At 43.0% G+C, this 15,820-nt stretch overlaps 1 protein-coding gene across 1 annotated transcript in view; it reads right to left on the minus strand.

Annotated features, from left to right (window-relative positions):
- Window positions 1-15,820, minus strand: part of ZRANB3 (zinc finger RANBP2-type containing 3) — a gene marked incomplete in the record, with an annotated part of 393,324 nt that overhangs the window by 36,259 nt on the left and 341,245 nt on the right. Inside the window, 2 exon segments of the mRNA XM_077447813.1 lie at window positions 114-257; window positions 15,112-15,254. Of these exon segments, the coding sequence (XP_077303939.1) occupies window positions 114-257; window positions 15,112-15,254 (287 nt within the window).

Raw genomic sequence — 15,820 nt, forward strand, 5'->3', positions numbered from 1 at the left:
TTTCTATGAGGGAAAAAAAACTTATTTTCAACCTTACAAATTGTGAAAATGGAGCAGTAATAAAACCAGCACACAGGTTTATCACAGCAACTGTCGTAGCACATAGCACTTACCGGGTGGGGGGTCCTGCAGCTGTACCCACAGACACCTTGCCTTTGACTGACGATGTACATTCCCTGCTGACAAGCCTCACGCTCCCCCCGCTGCTCTGAACTTTCCTTAATGAAGCAGCTGCAACATCTTCTTTGGTCAGGTACCTGAGAGGAAAACATGATCAAACAAACTACATATATGTGTCAGACACACCATTAGACTGACTAATGTTTTGTGTGCCGCACGCTATTTACACTTTATCATCGGCACATTATTGGGTCTGTTTTTGTGCTTTGCTCTGTATTTAAATATTGATTTTTTTTTCCATCCAGAAATGCATCTCTATTTTAAAATTGGTTTATAAAAGGTGATCTTAAATTTTTAACTTGTTAGAAAAGTGGGAAAGTAGGTAATGTGCTCCTAATTGGAAACCAAACACTTTCAGGTCTGGATGTTAGAGACTTGCTCTTCAGATTTGCGATACATCATCTAGAATGTTACACGGCGGGGAGACAACGAAATGGCCGCACGCTGGGTCCACACACTGCAGAAATGAAGACAGGTCTCTCTGCGTCCTGTGTAGGCGCAGACAAAAAAAAATGGGTTTATAATGTGGTTCCTAACTGTGTAAGCCCAAACACAAATAAATATCGGGATAGGCACCAGATTCTACTGTTAGGTTTATATTTATGAAGCCAGAAAATGGGATTTTTTTATTTATTTACAAATCATTCACCATTAGGCACCAGCTCGGCCGGGTTCGGACATGAGCTATCCTACTAAGAAGCTGTCCCAGCCAACAAACAGGCAATGATAGGCAGCACAGGCATTGCCCACCCTGCAGCTGCACACATCCACCCTCCTTGTATATGTGCAGCTGTGGGGCGGGGAATGCCTCCACCATCTATGACTGGTTGTCCGCTTTCTGGTGGTCTTAAAGCAGAAGTAAACCCATCGATTTGATTGTTTCAAAGAAAAGTTGACATTCTCAGTATGCCGGAAATGCCAGCGGTCACATTTGCTTGTGCTCTCAACCAAACTGACAAACCATCCAATGGCCGGTGTCAAAACGGATCACATGTGCAGCATCCTGGCGGTTGCAAATTAAACAGAGGCAAAGATGGCAGCTGCCTTGGCTGCAAATGATCGGAGGATTTACTTCTACTTTATAACACATGCAACTGGAAGATTCACCTGCAGTGAATGTCAGATTCACTGCTTTATAACTAAACCCTTTAAAGTGGTTGTAAAGCCTTACAATCCACTTTTGACTACAGGTATGCCAATGATAAGCTTACCTGTAGCTAGCCCGGATATCTGCTAAACCTCAGACAAACCTCAGTGGGTCCCAGGATCATCTCTTTCTATTGGGTCTCCAACCCTACCCTTCACAACCGTAGATAATGAAAGTATTTAATTAAAATGAAAAATAGCAGTCATGTGACTTATTTAAACCTGTAAGAAAAAAAAAAAAAAAGAAATTTGGGAATTTTGCTCTGGATAGCATTAAGCAGCTTTCTGCATTACATTATAGCCTTTTGCAGCATAAGGGTTTCTGTACATTTGCTTCGACTTTAACACACTTAAGAGCTCTCACTGCTTCAACATGTTTTATTTTTTATGCATTTTTGATGCTTCTGTGATGCTTTTTTGAAGCTTGGCAAATGCCCTGTGTGTGCTGATTTTCTATTTGTTTTAAAGAGGAAGTAAAGGCTATTTAAAAAAAAAAAAATGCTATTTATAGAGGCCAAGCGGGCCATTGCCCAAGCCTGGAAGTCACAACGGGTAGATTTTCAAGGGGTTAAGACCCGCGTGACTGCTATGTTACTTCAGGAACATATGTCCAGTATTGTCCATGATTCTCATGCTAAATTTCTAAAAATCTGGGAGCCATGGATCTCCTATGAGTTCCCCGCACTCCAAGCAGCATGCCTGGGCTTGGTCTAATTTCTCCTGCTGGGGTGTCCACGTCCGAGCTTCCCCCCCTCCTTTCCTCCCCCTCTCTTCTCTTTACCCTCCCTTCTTCTGTTCCCTATCTCTCTTCACTCTCCTTAGTAATCTCTCCCATTGCTAATAAAAACTGCTGCCACCCATGGACGGGGGTAGTAGGAAAAGGGCTCACCCTCAGGAAACAACAAGGGAACGAGTTGTTTGGTACTGAACCAGTCTCGATTACATCCCCTGCTCATTTCCGTTCCTTTTCCGTTTTTATTAGAAGTATACTGTGATGGTTTGCCCTTTGGTTTTGTATTCATGATTAGTGGCCCCTGTGAGGGCTCACAAGGAGTAGATTGTAATCTCTTGTTTATTTCTGTTTATTCAAATTCTCAATAAACATATTGATAAAGAAAAAAAAAGCAACCTGCAAGGCAAAGGCATAATGAGCTAGTATGCATAGCATACTAGCTCATTATGAATAACTTACCCGAGAACGAAGCCCCCAAAGCGGTCCTCCGTCTTCATGTTCACCGCTGCCATGGATCCCGGAGTGACTTCCGGGTCTCGCTGCTCCGGCGCTGTAATTCGCCAGAGCCACGATGACGTCACTCCTGCGCATGGGAGCCGACACGAGCGGCATATCGCCGTGATCTGCGGCCTGCCCATTGCGCCGCTGTCTACGGTGCATGTGCCGTAGACAGCGGTGGCTGTCTTTTTGTAAATATCTCCTAAACCGTATAGGTTTAGGAGATATTTCTTGGACCTACAGGTAAGCCTTAATCTAGGCTTACCTGTAGGTCAAAGTGGTTTGTAAGGGTTTACAACCACTTTAAGGGGCCCAAGTGGAACCCTGGCTCAGTAGTAACCCCACTCAGAAGATCACCGGCTCATTAGTACCCCTGTTGAGCAGATCTCTAGGTTATTTATACCCCCAGGTCTGCTGATGTCCCACTCAGTAGTACCCCCAGCTTGGCAGACCCCTCACTCAGTAGTAACCCTCTGCTCTGTTGATCCCCCCCACTCAGTGGTAACCTCCAGCTCTGCTAGGCCTCAGGTTTGTTGATCTTCCTCTCTCCGGGCCCCATTCACCTCTTGCTATATTACACTCAGGCTGCTCACCGCGTGTGACATCTGCTAGTTTCTCCTGCTCCGGTCTCCCAGCTCTGCTGATCCTCTGCTGCACAGTCCTCTCTTGCCGGTCCCCACTCACCTTCTGCTATAGCGTTCCCATGTTGCACATCACATGTGCCCTCTACTAGCTGCTCCGCTTTAGTCTGGAGCCCCCCTCACTTTCCTGCTGGTCCATGCTGCACACCATATGTGGTGTCTGCATCAGTGAAGCTAATGTTGAAAAAAAAGCCCCTCAAAAGCTTCAGGTGCTGTAAGCAAGCGCTTAGACTTCTATGAAGGCTTTGGAGACGCTTTGAAGCAGGAAAGAGACATGGGGTATAATTTGTGAAGTGAAGCAAAGCAAACGCGACAGTGTGAACAGGACTGTTGGGCAACCATTTTATTTAGTGACAGGTGCTTTGAACGGCATTTAGAGTGCTTTTAAAAAGCTTGCCACATGCCACATTTTGAAGCAAGTGTAAACGAGCCCCGAGGGTTCACACACTTTAAAAGGATGGGTGGGAAAGTTCTAAAGTTCTCAAATGAAACCTCAATAAAAAGCAATGTAGTGAAATTGGTCTGTGCAAACAGTACTTGTTTCCTGCTTTCTTCCATTATGTCTGTACAAGAATTTGGGAAATGTTTTAGGGTAGCTTGTTGCTGTTGGGGTCCATCAACACCAATGTAGGGTCTACAGTCAGCTGCCAATTCGTATAGATACAGCATTATATAAACCTACAGTTAGCCGCCGTCATACTGCAGAAGGTCGACACGATCCCACGAACCATCGTAGTTGTACGTCAGCTCCTTTAAGCAGGATAGCAGGTGCGTGCCTGCTGCACTGCAGGTGGTTGGGCGATGACCGCCGGCCACAAGCAATCGCTGGCACGAGAGGCAGAACAGGGACATGTGTGTGTAAACACACAAATCCCTGTTCTGTGAAGAGATGAGATGCAGATCGTGAGTTCCTAATAGCTAAGAACCACAATCTGTCATCTCCTATAGCCAGTCCCCTCCCCCTACAGTTAGAACACACAGTTAATCCCTTGATAGCCCCCTAGTGTTAACCCCTTCCCTGCCAGTGACATTTATATAGTAATCACTGCATTTTTATAGCACTGATTGCTGTATAATTGTCAATCGTCCCAAAAATGTGTCAAAAGTGTCCGCCATAATGTCGCAGTCATGATAAAAATTGCAAAACGCTGTCATTACTAGTAAAGAAATAAAAAAAATGGCATAAATCTATCCCCTATATTGTAGAGGCTATAACTTTGGCGCAAACCAATCTATATATGCTTATTGCAATTTTTATTACCAAAAAATAAGCTTATTTAAAAAAAAAAAAGAATTGGGGATATTTATTATAGCAAAAAGTACAAAATGTTGTTTTTTTTTCAAAATTGTCACTCTTTTTTTGTTTATAGCACAAAACTTAAAAACCTTGGAGATGGTCAAATACCACCAAAATAAAGCTCTATTTGTGGGGGGAAAAAATATATAAATTTTGTTTGGGTACAGCGTGGCACAACCGCGCAATTCTCAGTTAAAGTGACGCAGTGCCGTATCGCAAAAAAAATGGCTTGGTCATTGAGCAGCCAAATCTTCCAGGGCTGAAGTGGTTAAAAAAAGCGTATGTGCAAAGACACAATTTCTGATTCTTGGGACACTGCCTGCTGGCTGATTTGTTCTCATTTACATACAAGCATTCATTTAGCTTAGCAAGTTGCTTCAATAGGTAAACCTCTTCAAGTATATCTAAGGACTGGTAAGCTGTTTTATATTACATTTTTGTTCCTGGGTTTAGATACGCATTCAGTAACCGGTTTCCCAAATTCCCCTGAGCACTGTACTCTATTTTCTCAGACAGTTGAGCTCATGTGACAAGTGCTTGTAGTCTCATCCAGAAGCACACAGCTACAATTTGAAACAGATTAAAAGGTTATATCGAGTGAACTTTTTGACTTTAGCACAGAACCGGCGTTTCCTACTGCTGCTCTTTTTCCGTGCAGGCGTAAAGGAAAATGTAGGTTCCACTATAAAAAACAAAACAAAAAAAATATATAAAAAAACCAAATACAATTTCTGTGGCTTCTCTGGGACAGGAAGTTAAGGGAAATCTCCCCAATTGAACTCAGAGAAGAAGAAAATAGGGAGAAAGAGAGCGGGGAGAAAGGAGAAAAAGAGCAGGGGGGGTAGAAAGGAGAAAGAAGAGAGTGGGGAGGGGGAGAGAAAGAAGAGACACGGGGAGGAGGGAGAAAGAAGAGAGCAGGAAGAAAGGAGAAAGAAGAGAGCAGGAAGAAAGGAGAAAGAAGAGAGCAGGGAGAAAGAAAAAAGAAGAGAGCAGGGAGAGAGAAGAGAGCAGGGAGAGAGAAGAGAGCAGGGAGAGAGAAGAGAGCAGGGAGAGAGAAGAGAGCAGGGAGAGAGAAGAAAGCAGGCAGAAAGGAGAAGAGAGGGAGGAGAAAGGAGAAAGAAGAGAGCGGGGGAGGGGAAGAAAGAAGAGAACGGGAAGGGGGAGATAGAAAAGAGCGGGGAGGGGGGACATAGAAGAGAGCGGGGAGGGGGATATAGAAGAGAGCGGGGAGGGGGGATATAGAAGAGAGCGGGGAGGGGGGATATAGAAGAGAGCGGGGAGGGGGGATATAGAAGAGAGCGGGGAGGGGGGATATAGAAGAGAGCGGGGAGGGGGGATATAGAAGAGAGCGGGGAGGGGGGATATAGAAGAGAGCGGGGAGGGGGGATATAGAAGAGAGCGGGGAGGGGGGATATAGAAGAGAGCGGGGAGGGGGGATATAGAAGAGAGCGGGGATATAGAAGAGAGCGGGGAGGGGGATATAGAAGAGAGCGGGGAGGGGGATATAGAAGAGAGCGGGGAGGGGGATATAGAAGAGAGCGGGGAGGGGGATATAGAAGAGAGCGGGGAGGGGGATATAGAAGAGAGCGGGGAGGGGGATATAGAAGAGAGCGGGGATATAGAAGAGAGCGGGGAGGGGGATATAGAAGAGAGCGGGGAGGGGGATATAGAAGAGAGCGGGGAGGGGGATATAGAAGAGAGCGGGCAGGGGGATATAGAAGAGAGCGGGAGGGGGATATAGAAGAGAGCGGGGAGGGGGGGGGAGAAAGAAGAGAGCGGGGGGGGAGAAAGAAGAGAGTGGGGGGGGGGAAGAAAGAAGAGAGAGCGGGGAGGGGGGGAGACAGAAGAGAGCGGGGGGGAGAAAGAAGAGAGAGAGCGGGGAGAAAGGAGAGAGAGAGCGGGGAGAAAGGAGAGAGAGAGCGGGGAGAAAGGAGAGAGAGAGCGGGGAGAAAGGAGAGAGAGAGCGGGGAGAAAGGAGAGAGAGAGCGGGGAGAAAGGAGAGAGAGAGCGGGGAGAAAGGAGAGAGAGAGCGCGGGGAGAAAGGAGAGAGAGAGAGCGGGGAGAAAGGAGAGAGAGAGAGCGGGGAGAAAGGAGAGAGAGAGAGCGGGGAGAAAGGAGAGAGAGAGAGCGGGGAGAAAGGAGAGAGAGAGAGCGGGGAGAAAGGAGAGAGAGAGAGCGGGGAGAAAGGAGAGAGAGAGAGCGGGGAGAAAGGAAGGAGAGAGCGGGGAGAAAGGAAGGAGAGAGCGGGGAGAAAGGAAGGAGAGAGCGGGGAGAAAGGTAGGAGAGAGCGGGGAGAGAGGAGAAGAGCGGGGAGAGAGGAGAAGAGAGGGGAGAAAGGAGGAGAGGGGAGAAAGGAGAAGAGAGGGGGGAGAAAGGAGAAGAGATATAAAAGATAAAAGGGGCCAGGGGGAGGAGAGAAGAGGTGAGACAGCTGAGTAAAAAGAAAGGAGTACAGAGTTCTTTGGAGAGGAAGTGAGGGGAAATGCCCCAGATAATAAGCTAACTGTAAACAAAAATAAAACAAAAAATAAAAAATAAATCAACTTGCTCTATAAATAAAAAAAACTGCGCATATATACTCTTTTAGTGGCATGTTCATAAACAATTAGTTGAACTGCATTAATTTGTGACTTTTATGCCTGCCTGGAATTCATCTTTGATCAAACGCCTAAAGTTGCTATTTAAGAGTTTTATTTTTATCCATCAATATAATGGGAAGTGTCCTTGTAATCTCACAAAAGGCAGAGCCGGAACTTTGAGTACACCTGTAGTTGGATTAAGAGATTTGCGCTGTTCTTTATAGACCTGGATAAATAGTCTCAGACTATTCCAATGTACAAAATTTACTTTCTAGTGTAGCACCCTGGGGTTTAGTCAGGGAGCTCCTCGCCAAATTCCTTGTCAGGAGTAGCTATTGTAGTTAATTACTAGGGATCTATTGACTTCTCCCTAAATTGGTACTGGTTGTACTTTCCTCTTCTACCACCAGGTGGCCAGACACTTGGAGGTATTAGATTGAAAAGGACAACTCAAGGTCAGGTTATGGGTATATATGGGTATCTCAGCCAAAAGGGAAGGGATTTTGTTGAATCCGTTGGCCTGCTGGGAGAGCATATATATTCGGGGAAGGTGATTCAGGTTCTTGTGTGCCACTCAGATCGCCATCTGGGTGGATAAGTGTCGACTGCCCCGGGCTGCTAGGCCGGGGGCATCAGGCTGCCAGGCAGTGTGAGGGCCTATCCAGAAGTAAGAGTGCAGCACAGGGTTGGGACTGCGGCTTGCCTTCCAACCAAAAGTGATGGTTCTGCCGGCCGGAGAGCCTGACGTGATCGGAGGTAGAAGGGATAAAACTATAAAAGCTTGCGCTAAGGTACTAAATGAAAATAAAAATAAATACAAAATAAAAAAAGAAATACAAAACTGCAGTTGCTATGCAAAGGTGCTATAACCTTCAAGAGTGATAGAAAAAATAAAAGCGCTGGCAGTATATATTAGTCTATACAATTCATGGTGGTTAGTGCCATATAAATAAATATGCTTGCGCCATACACAATCAAAAGGCAACAACAAAAACAATATATATAATATACACAAATATGTAAAGTGCTTGGTACTTATACTTCAAACTTGCAAAGTGTGAGGTGCCACAATCCCCCTTTGGTGACCTCACTCACCAGAAACAAAGGACCCTCAGCTTTGCAGTCTGGGGTCAAAAGGGCTGTGATCAATTGAACTGGGATATGTGGGATGGTTGTTCAAAAAACTCTTCCAAGGGGATTGCTTTATATCAGAAAGGATGCGCCGCACTCCATAGATGGTTAACAAAGAGAAAGCTCATAGTGAAAAACCACTAAAAAACTATTTAGAGCTTAATCTAGGTTCCACTTACAGGATATCTGGCAAAAACAGGCATCAGCAAAAACATCCAAGTCCGCCGCTGTATGGTGTGCTTTCCATGGAGGCGAAAATTGCGCCAATGGTTAACGCGAACCAGAGGTGGGTCAACATGCTTCACCCCCCCCCCCCTCCAGGGTGTCAAAGGACATCACTTCCTGTTCCTTCCAATCAATTTATAGCCGAGGGGAGATCCCTCCTCCCTCTAGGAAGAATGAAGAGACCAATTACAACCAATGTAAACAAACATCAACTTCCTCCTCTATGACATCATTTCCTGTTGCCAGACATCTAAAAAAAAATCTTAATATAAACAGAGGCCAGAATAGCAAATATGCCATTGATCTATCATACTACAATGAATCATATAATGTTAAAGACATCACAAAAGATTTACAATACATAATAATAAATCAAAAATTCATTACATAGAAATATAAAATGAGATAAAAATATATATTAAAAAAAATAAAAATAAAAATGATATATAATCAATATAACTGAAAAAGAAAACCTAAATGTTATTATAAATTATTATTATAAATTAGACAGAAAGCAATTGAGATCCAACTCAATGTTGAAGCCATGAGGACTCAAAGTACGAAGCTTATGGATCCATTGGGTCTCATTCTGTGAGATGGCTCTCTTGAGATTGGATCTTCTCCAATGCCCCTCCACTCGATCTATCCCACAGAATGTGAGGCCCCTTGGATCTCTGTTATGAAACAATCTAAAGTGGTTGGACAGACTGTGATGCTTATAACCCTTTTTGATACTATTAACATGCTCCCTAAGCCTTATCCCCAATTTTCTTGTGGTTTTCTCCCCACATACTGGAGACCACAAGGGCAGGGCAAAAGGTAGGTAAACGTGTGGTCCCACAAGTGATACAGGTTTTGATTTCAAACGACCTACTCTGGGAGCAGGAACTGAAGTGGGTAGTTTTCCTTTTCCTATGTTTGGAAGTCTTACCCATTACACATTTGCCACAACTGAAAAAACTGTTTGATCTAAAAACGTGAATAGCTTCCTAGGGGGATTGATGGCATTATGTGCCAATTTTAGCCTAAGTGTCGGTGGTTTAGTATAAATAAACCGAGGTTGTGCAAGCAAGATATTTTTAAGCTCTCTATCTTTCAATAGCAGAGGCCAGTGTTCTATAATTATCTTTTCAAACTGTCTATACTGATGATTATAGCCAGTCAGAAAAGCTACACCGTAATCTTTCTTCTTTTTGACTTTATTTTGAAACAAAAATTCCCCATCTCTCCAATGGTTTCCTTGGTTCTTTTTAGATCTTTTAAATGATATCCCTTTTCATGAAATCATTCCAAAATCAATTGTGCTTGTATAGAAGAACCTTCTTTTTAGTTGCATTTCCTTCTTACCCTTAACATCTGGCTTTTAGGAATGCCACCTAGCGTGATGGCAACTACCCAATGGGATGTAGCCATTTCTATCAACATCCTTGAAGAAAGTCCTAGTTAGTAATTATAGTATTTGTATATGGTGAAATCCAGAAAATTCACCATTTGGTGACTATAAGTTTCTGAGAAGGAAATACCATATTTCCCATTTCCTTAAGAAAGCTTCCGAATAATATGTATGATATTAAGGCCTGGATACTTTCCTGAATGTACATAATATAACTGGGTACTAACATAAAGTTGATCCAGGGAAAATCCGATTGCCTCTTGGGGGATCAGGAAGGAATTTTTTTCCCCTGCTGTTGCAGTTTGGAGCATGCTCTGCTGTTTTTTTTTTTGCCTTCCTCTGGATCAATTCTGGGCATAAAATTGGGTATATTGGATTGTACGATATTTTTTATTTAATTTATTTGTTTTTAAGGTTCAACTGGATGGACATGTGTCTACTTTCAACCTAACTATGTAACTATGATTCCTGTGATCCTGCTCATACTATCACAATATCATCTATGTATCTCTTGTAGAATCTGAGTGCTGGTATATTTCGATCATAAATGGCTTCTTTCTACCATTGACTCAAAGAGGTTTGCCACTGATGGGGCGTATTTAGCCCCCATGGCTACACCCCTTACCGGTCTATAATATTTTTTCCAGCGTCAGAAAAAATTATGGCTCATTGCCAAACCAAGAGCCTGTAAAAGGAATTCCCTCTGTTTGTTTAATATTAGTACTTCCCAATGCCTACTCAACAGCCTTCAAGGCACGATGCTGTTGAATGTTCACAACGACGCTCGCCAAAATTTGATTGTCATCTACTGTCATGGGTTTAATCAATTCAATAAGATCTTTACTGTCTTTAGATATGCAGGACATTTTTGGGTAAGTGGTTGCAAAAAACAATCCAAATATCACCCCAGTCTACAGAACAGTGAGTCAACTCCACTGACTATAGGTGTACCTGGGGGTCTAAGTGGATTCTTATGCATTTTCAGTAGCTGGTAAATAACCAGAAATTTAGGTGCATCTGGGATGAGGTATATTATCTCTCTCTTATTTAATATGGCATCCTTATGTGTTCCTTTAATTGGCCTCTTCAGTTTGGCTCTGAATTTTCAAGATCCCCCTTCAGTTTTTCATGTCTCACTATCTCCCACTAATCTGTCCAATTCTTCCAAGTAATCAGTTTTATTTAAAATAACCAACCCCCCCCCCCCCCCTTATCAGCTGATCTGATCACTATGCCCCTTTTCTTTTCCAACAGCTCTAGGTCTTTTCTATGTCCTTTTTCCATCTGCTTGGATAAACATCCAGTTTGTCTAAATCTTGCTCAACCAAAGATTGACATGGAATACCACGGACTCCATTCCTCCTCTCTCCAATCCATTGGGTTGTGATCCTTCCCATGTCTCCTGGGGTTGGGTCCCCCCTTTCCCGCATAGGCGGCCCCCCAGAACCTCTCCTCTGAAAATACCATCAATAATTATTAGGATACCACCCTCGACCCCTTATTTGGGGGAGGGTAATAACCAGAATGATTAGGGGTCCAAAAAGGACCACCATAACCTCCCCTGTGATCATGACCTCTCTGGTTAGAAAACTTTCTATTGCGTGGATGAGGATAGTCATACCGAAGGGGTTCAAATCTGTTAAAAGTGGGGACTCCATATTGAGGGGATTCTAGTTTAAAACTAGTTCTTTCACCCCCATAATGGTCCCCTCTCTCATAGTCCCTCTGGGATCCACCATACTTGCGGATGGGGTTTTTGGGTTATCTGGGAATAGATTCCATTTCTTCAGTTGAGGCTCTAGAAGTGGCACAATGATACTCAATGGCTTCCTGCCATCTATAGACTTTGTTGGACTTATAATCGTTCATATCCCTAACATATTTCTTCATTTTTTTTCTTTTGTGTTTCTTTGTCTATAAAGTCCTGTAGTTCTTTCAATTTATCTTTATGCTCACCTGTTGCTATTAATGGACCCAATTTGGATTTATTGGCATTAATATTGGCCTATAATAGTTTTAATTTGTTTCTCTTTCCTTGTTAACATTGCTTATAACTTTCTGTGTGATTGAAAAAAAAAAAAAGAACCATTCATCCTCCAAATCTTTATCCACCAACCCATCATTGGGGGAAATGTTCCATCTTAACCTCCTAGGTGTAATTGTATCCGTGACATAATTGCCAAAGGAAAATACATCCCACCAGGTTGTAATTTGCTTGTCTAAAGCACTTTTGAGATGTTTAAAATCCTGGTTAACATCCAGATTGGCATTTGTTTGTGAAAATAAATTAACTGCATTAATATTCCTATTATTGACAAATGTGAAAATCTCCATAGCTGTTGAGTGCACTTCAAACAAGGACAAAACAATAAAACGAAATAAAAAACTCGCACTAAGGTACTAAATGAAAATAATAATAAATACAAAATAAAAAAAAAATACAAACTGCAGCCGCTGTGCAAAGGCACTATAACCTTGGTCAAGGATGTAGATAGAAATGGCTACATCCCATTAGGTAGTTGCCATCACCCTAGGTGGAATTCCTAAAAGCCAGATGCTAACGGTAAGAAGGAATTTCAACAAAAGAGAAGATTATGATATACAAGCAGAATTGATTTTGGAATGAGAATTAGATAACACTGGCCTCTGCGATAGAAAGATAGAGCGCTTAAAAGTATCTTGCCTGCACAACCTCGGTTTATTTCAATTAAACCACCGACACTTAAGTTAAAATTGGCACATAATGTCATGAATTCCCCTAAGAAGCTATTCACATTTTTAGATAAAACTGTTTTATTCAGTTGTGGTAAATGTTTGATGTGTAAGACTTCCAAACACAGGAGGAGGAAAACTACCCACTTCAGTTCCTACTCCCAGGGTAGGTCTTTGAAATCAAAAAAAAATGTATCACTTGTAGGACTACACTTTTGTTCTGCGCTTGTGGTCACCAGTATGTGGGGAGAACCACAAGAAAATTGGAGATAAGGCTTAGGGAGCATGTTACTAGAATCAAAAAGGGCTATAAGCATCACAGTCTGTCCAACCACTTTAGATTGTTTCATAAGAGAGATCCAAGGGGCCTCACATTCTGTGGGATAGAGTATGGGAACATTGGAGAGGATCCAATCTCAAGAGAGCCATCTCACAGAATGAGACACAATGGATCCATAAGCTTTGCGCTTTAAATCCTCATGGCCTCAACATTTAGTTGGCTCTCAATTGCTTTCTGTCTAATTAGTAATAACATTCAGTTTTTATTTCAATTATATTGTTTAGAGATATATATACAAATTGCGTAGAAATATAATAAAATTAGCTAAAAATAAAAATATATTAAAATAAAAATTATATATAATTTTTATATATTTTTATCAAATTTTATCATATTTCTACGCAATTTGTTTTATAAATGATGTATTGGAAATCTTTTGTGGTGTCTATAGCATTATATGACTCATTGTATGATAGCCAAAGGGCATGTTTGCTATTATGGCCTTTGTTTATATAAAGATTTTTTTATATATCTGGCAACAGGAAATTATGTCAGAGGAGGAAGTTGGCGTTAGTTTACACTGAACGTAATTGGTCTCTTCGTTCTTCCCAGAGGGAGGAGTGTCCTCCTCTCGGGAAGAGATTGATTGCAAGGAACCAGAAGTGATGTCCTTTGATGATGCCCTGAAGGAGGGGTGAAACGCTTTGATGCACTTCAGGTTCACGTTAACCATCGATGCAATTTCCGCCTCCATGGAACGCATGCCACACAGCAGCGGACACGGATGTTTTTACTGATGCCTGTTTTTGCCAGATATCCTGTAAGTGGTGCCTAGATTGCACTCTAAATAGTTTTTTTTAGCAATATTTCACTATGAGCTTTCTCTTTGTTTGCCGATCTGTGGAGTGTGGTGCATCTTGATATAAAGCAATCCCCTTGGAAGAGTTTTTTGAACAACCATCCTACATATCCCAGACGAATAGATCACAGCCCTTTTGACCCCAGACTGCAAAGCTGAGGGTCCATTGTTTCTGGTGAGTGAGGTCACCGAAGGGGAGTGTGGCAACTCACACTTTGCAAGTTTGGAGCACCGTTGCACTTTATTTCATTACTATATGAGCACCAAGCACTTTACACATTTGTGTATATTATATATTTTTTTTGTTGCATTTTGTGTATGGCACAAGCAAATTGTTTTATATGGCACTAACCACCATGGTGGCAGAAGGGAAGCAGTCGCCACTAAGAGACAAATTGCCTTTACTAGGGACCACAGTGAGTAACTAAAGCAAGTACCGGAGCAGTATTCTCACTGAACGGGCATGGTGGAGAATTGGGAAACTTCAGGCGGTGATCAAGTCAGGGACCCAACCAGCGGAGGCAACGCTTGCAGAGCAGCCTTGTGTGCCAAGCTAGGGACCGAGCCGGTCAGCATGGGTGAAGCTTGGAGGTATCTGTAGTGCCAAGCTAGGGACCCAGCAAGGAAGCGTGGGTGACACTTGAGGGAGATTCCACTGCAAAAGCCTTGAGGAAATCACTGGATTTAGAGTCAGTGAATCAGAGTCCAGTGAGAGACTAGGACCTCAAGGGCCTCAAGAACTACAGGGAGAAGTTGTAGTACAGCTGAGAGAACTGTTGAACTTTGTGTCAGGAACTGTTTAAAGCGGTTCTGCACCTAAAAAAAAATATTAAAAGCCAGCAGCTACTATATTGCAGCTGCTGACTTTTAATAAAATCACACTTACCTGTCCCAGGGTCCAGCGATGTCGGTGGCAGATGACGAGCGATCGCTCGTCTCGCTGCTACCCCCGCTGCCATCCTCTGTCAGGGAATCGGGAAGTGAAGAACTGTTTTAAGTGCTGCCGCCATAGGAGACAGCAAACCTGCACGTACAGAAGTGGCACCTTGCTAGGGCCTTTTCTTGTACAACTGTCCTCCTAATGAAGTCTCTGAGTCGGCCATTTGAAATTGCAGCTACCCTCTTTCCCTTGCAAAATATAACAATGACTGTCAAAAAAATAAAACCTCTTTTACATCCAAGAAGTGTCCAGTGCCCAATGACTTTTACCACCTTTGCACCCACTACATATTGAAGGATTTCAGCTATCTTTGGCCTTGAAGGTTCTCATTAGACTGGAGGTCATCAGAGATTCTGCTACACTAACATAACCTGTATTTTGTTCCGCTGCAAGTAACCTAATCCTTTCCTCACAAGGAGGTTAATGTGTGCCTCTGCACACATTAAAAGCTCAGAGTGGGCACTACCTGTATGATGGGGCCAAGGCTACTTGTATACCTCTTGGTGCTGGTGTGCGCTGACTGCTGTTTGGAGATCTCTCCCATGGCCAAGACAGGGCTGGTAAAGATTAGACCACTCTTCCGGATTACACGCTGCTTCATGGCTGTCAAACTATTCCATTCTCTGACGAACCTGAGAATCTGGGAAAGAAATGTGAAGGGAGAGAAGGGAATTAGTACACACAGTTCTTGGATGGACTCAGACCTGTTTTGGAGATACCAGAAATAATGCAAGAGCAGTTAACATTTAGGTGTTCACTGGTAGAAAATGGTGGTTGGAGAACCTGACAGCAAGGGTAATCGGTACAAAAACATGGACACTGGTACAGGGAAAGAGTCCATATCTGGGTGCTCTTCAGGTTTGCCCTTCCCTCAGTTTAAGAATTGTTGCCTGTTGGCAAAATCAAACTGGGCTGTTGATCTTTGGGAATTTTAAAACTAGCAAATGATCGGTTATCATAAAATCATTATCCTGGACTCTGAACTCTCCTTTCGGCCCCACATCCAATCACTTTCCAAAGCTTGTGCCTCAACCTCTGCAACATCTCTAAACTACTTCCCTTTCTAACCAATAAAATCACAATGCTCCTGATGCACTCCCTGGTTATCTCTCGCCTTGACTACTGCAACTCCCTCCTCATTTGCTTACCTTTAAATAGACTAACTCTCCTTCAGTCCATCGTGAATGCTGCTGCCAGACTCATCCA

This window comes from Lithobates pipiens, unplaced genomic scaffold (genome assembly GCF_037356315.1).
Source record: "Lithobates pipiens isolate NorthernLeopardFrog02 unplaced genomic scaffold, aLitPip1_a1.2 Scaffold_22, whole genome shotgun sequence".
NCBI classification, from domain to species: Eukaryota; Metazoa; Chordata; class Amphibia; order Anura; family Ranidae; genus Lithobates; species Lithobates pipiens.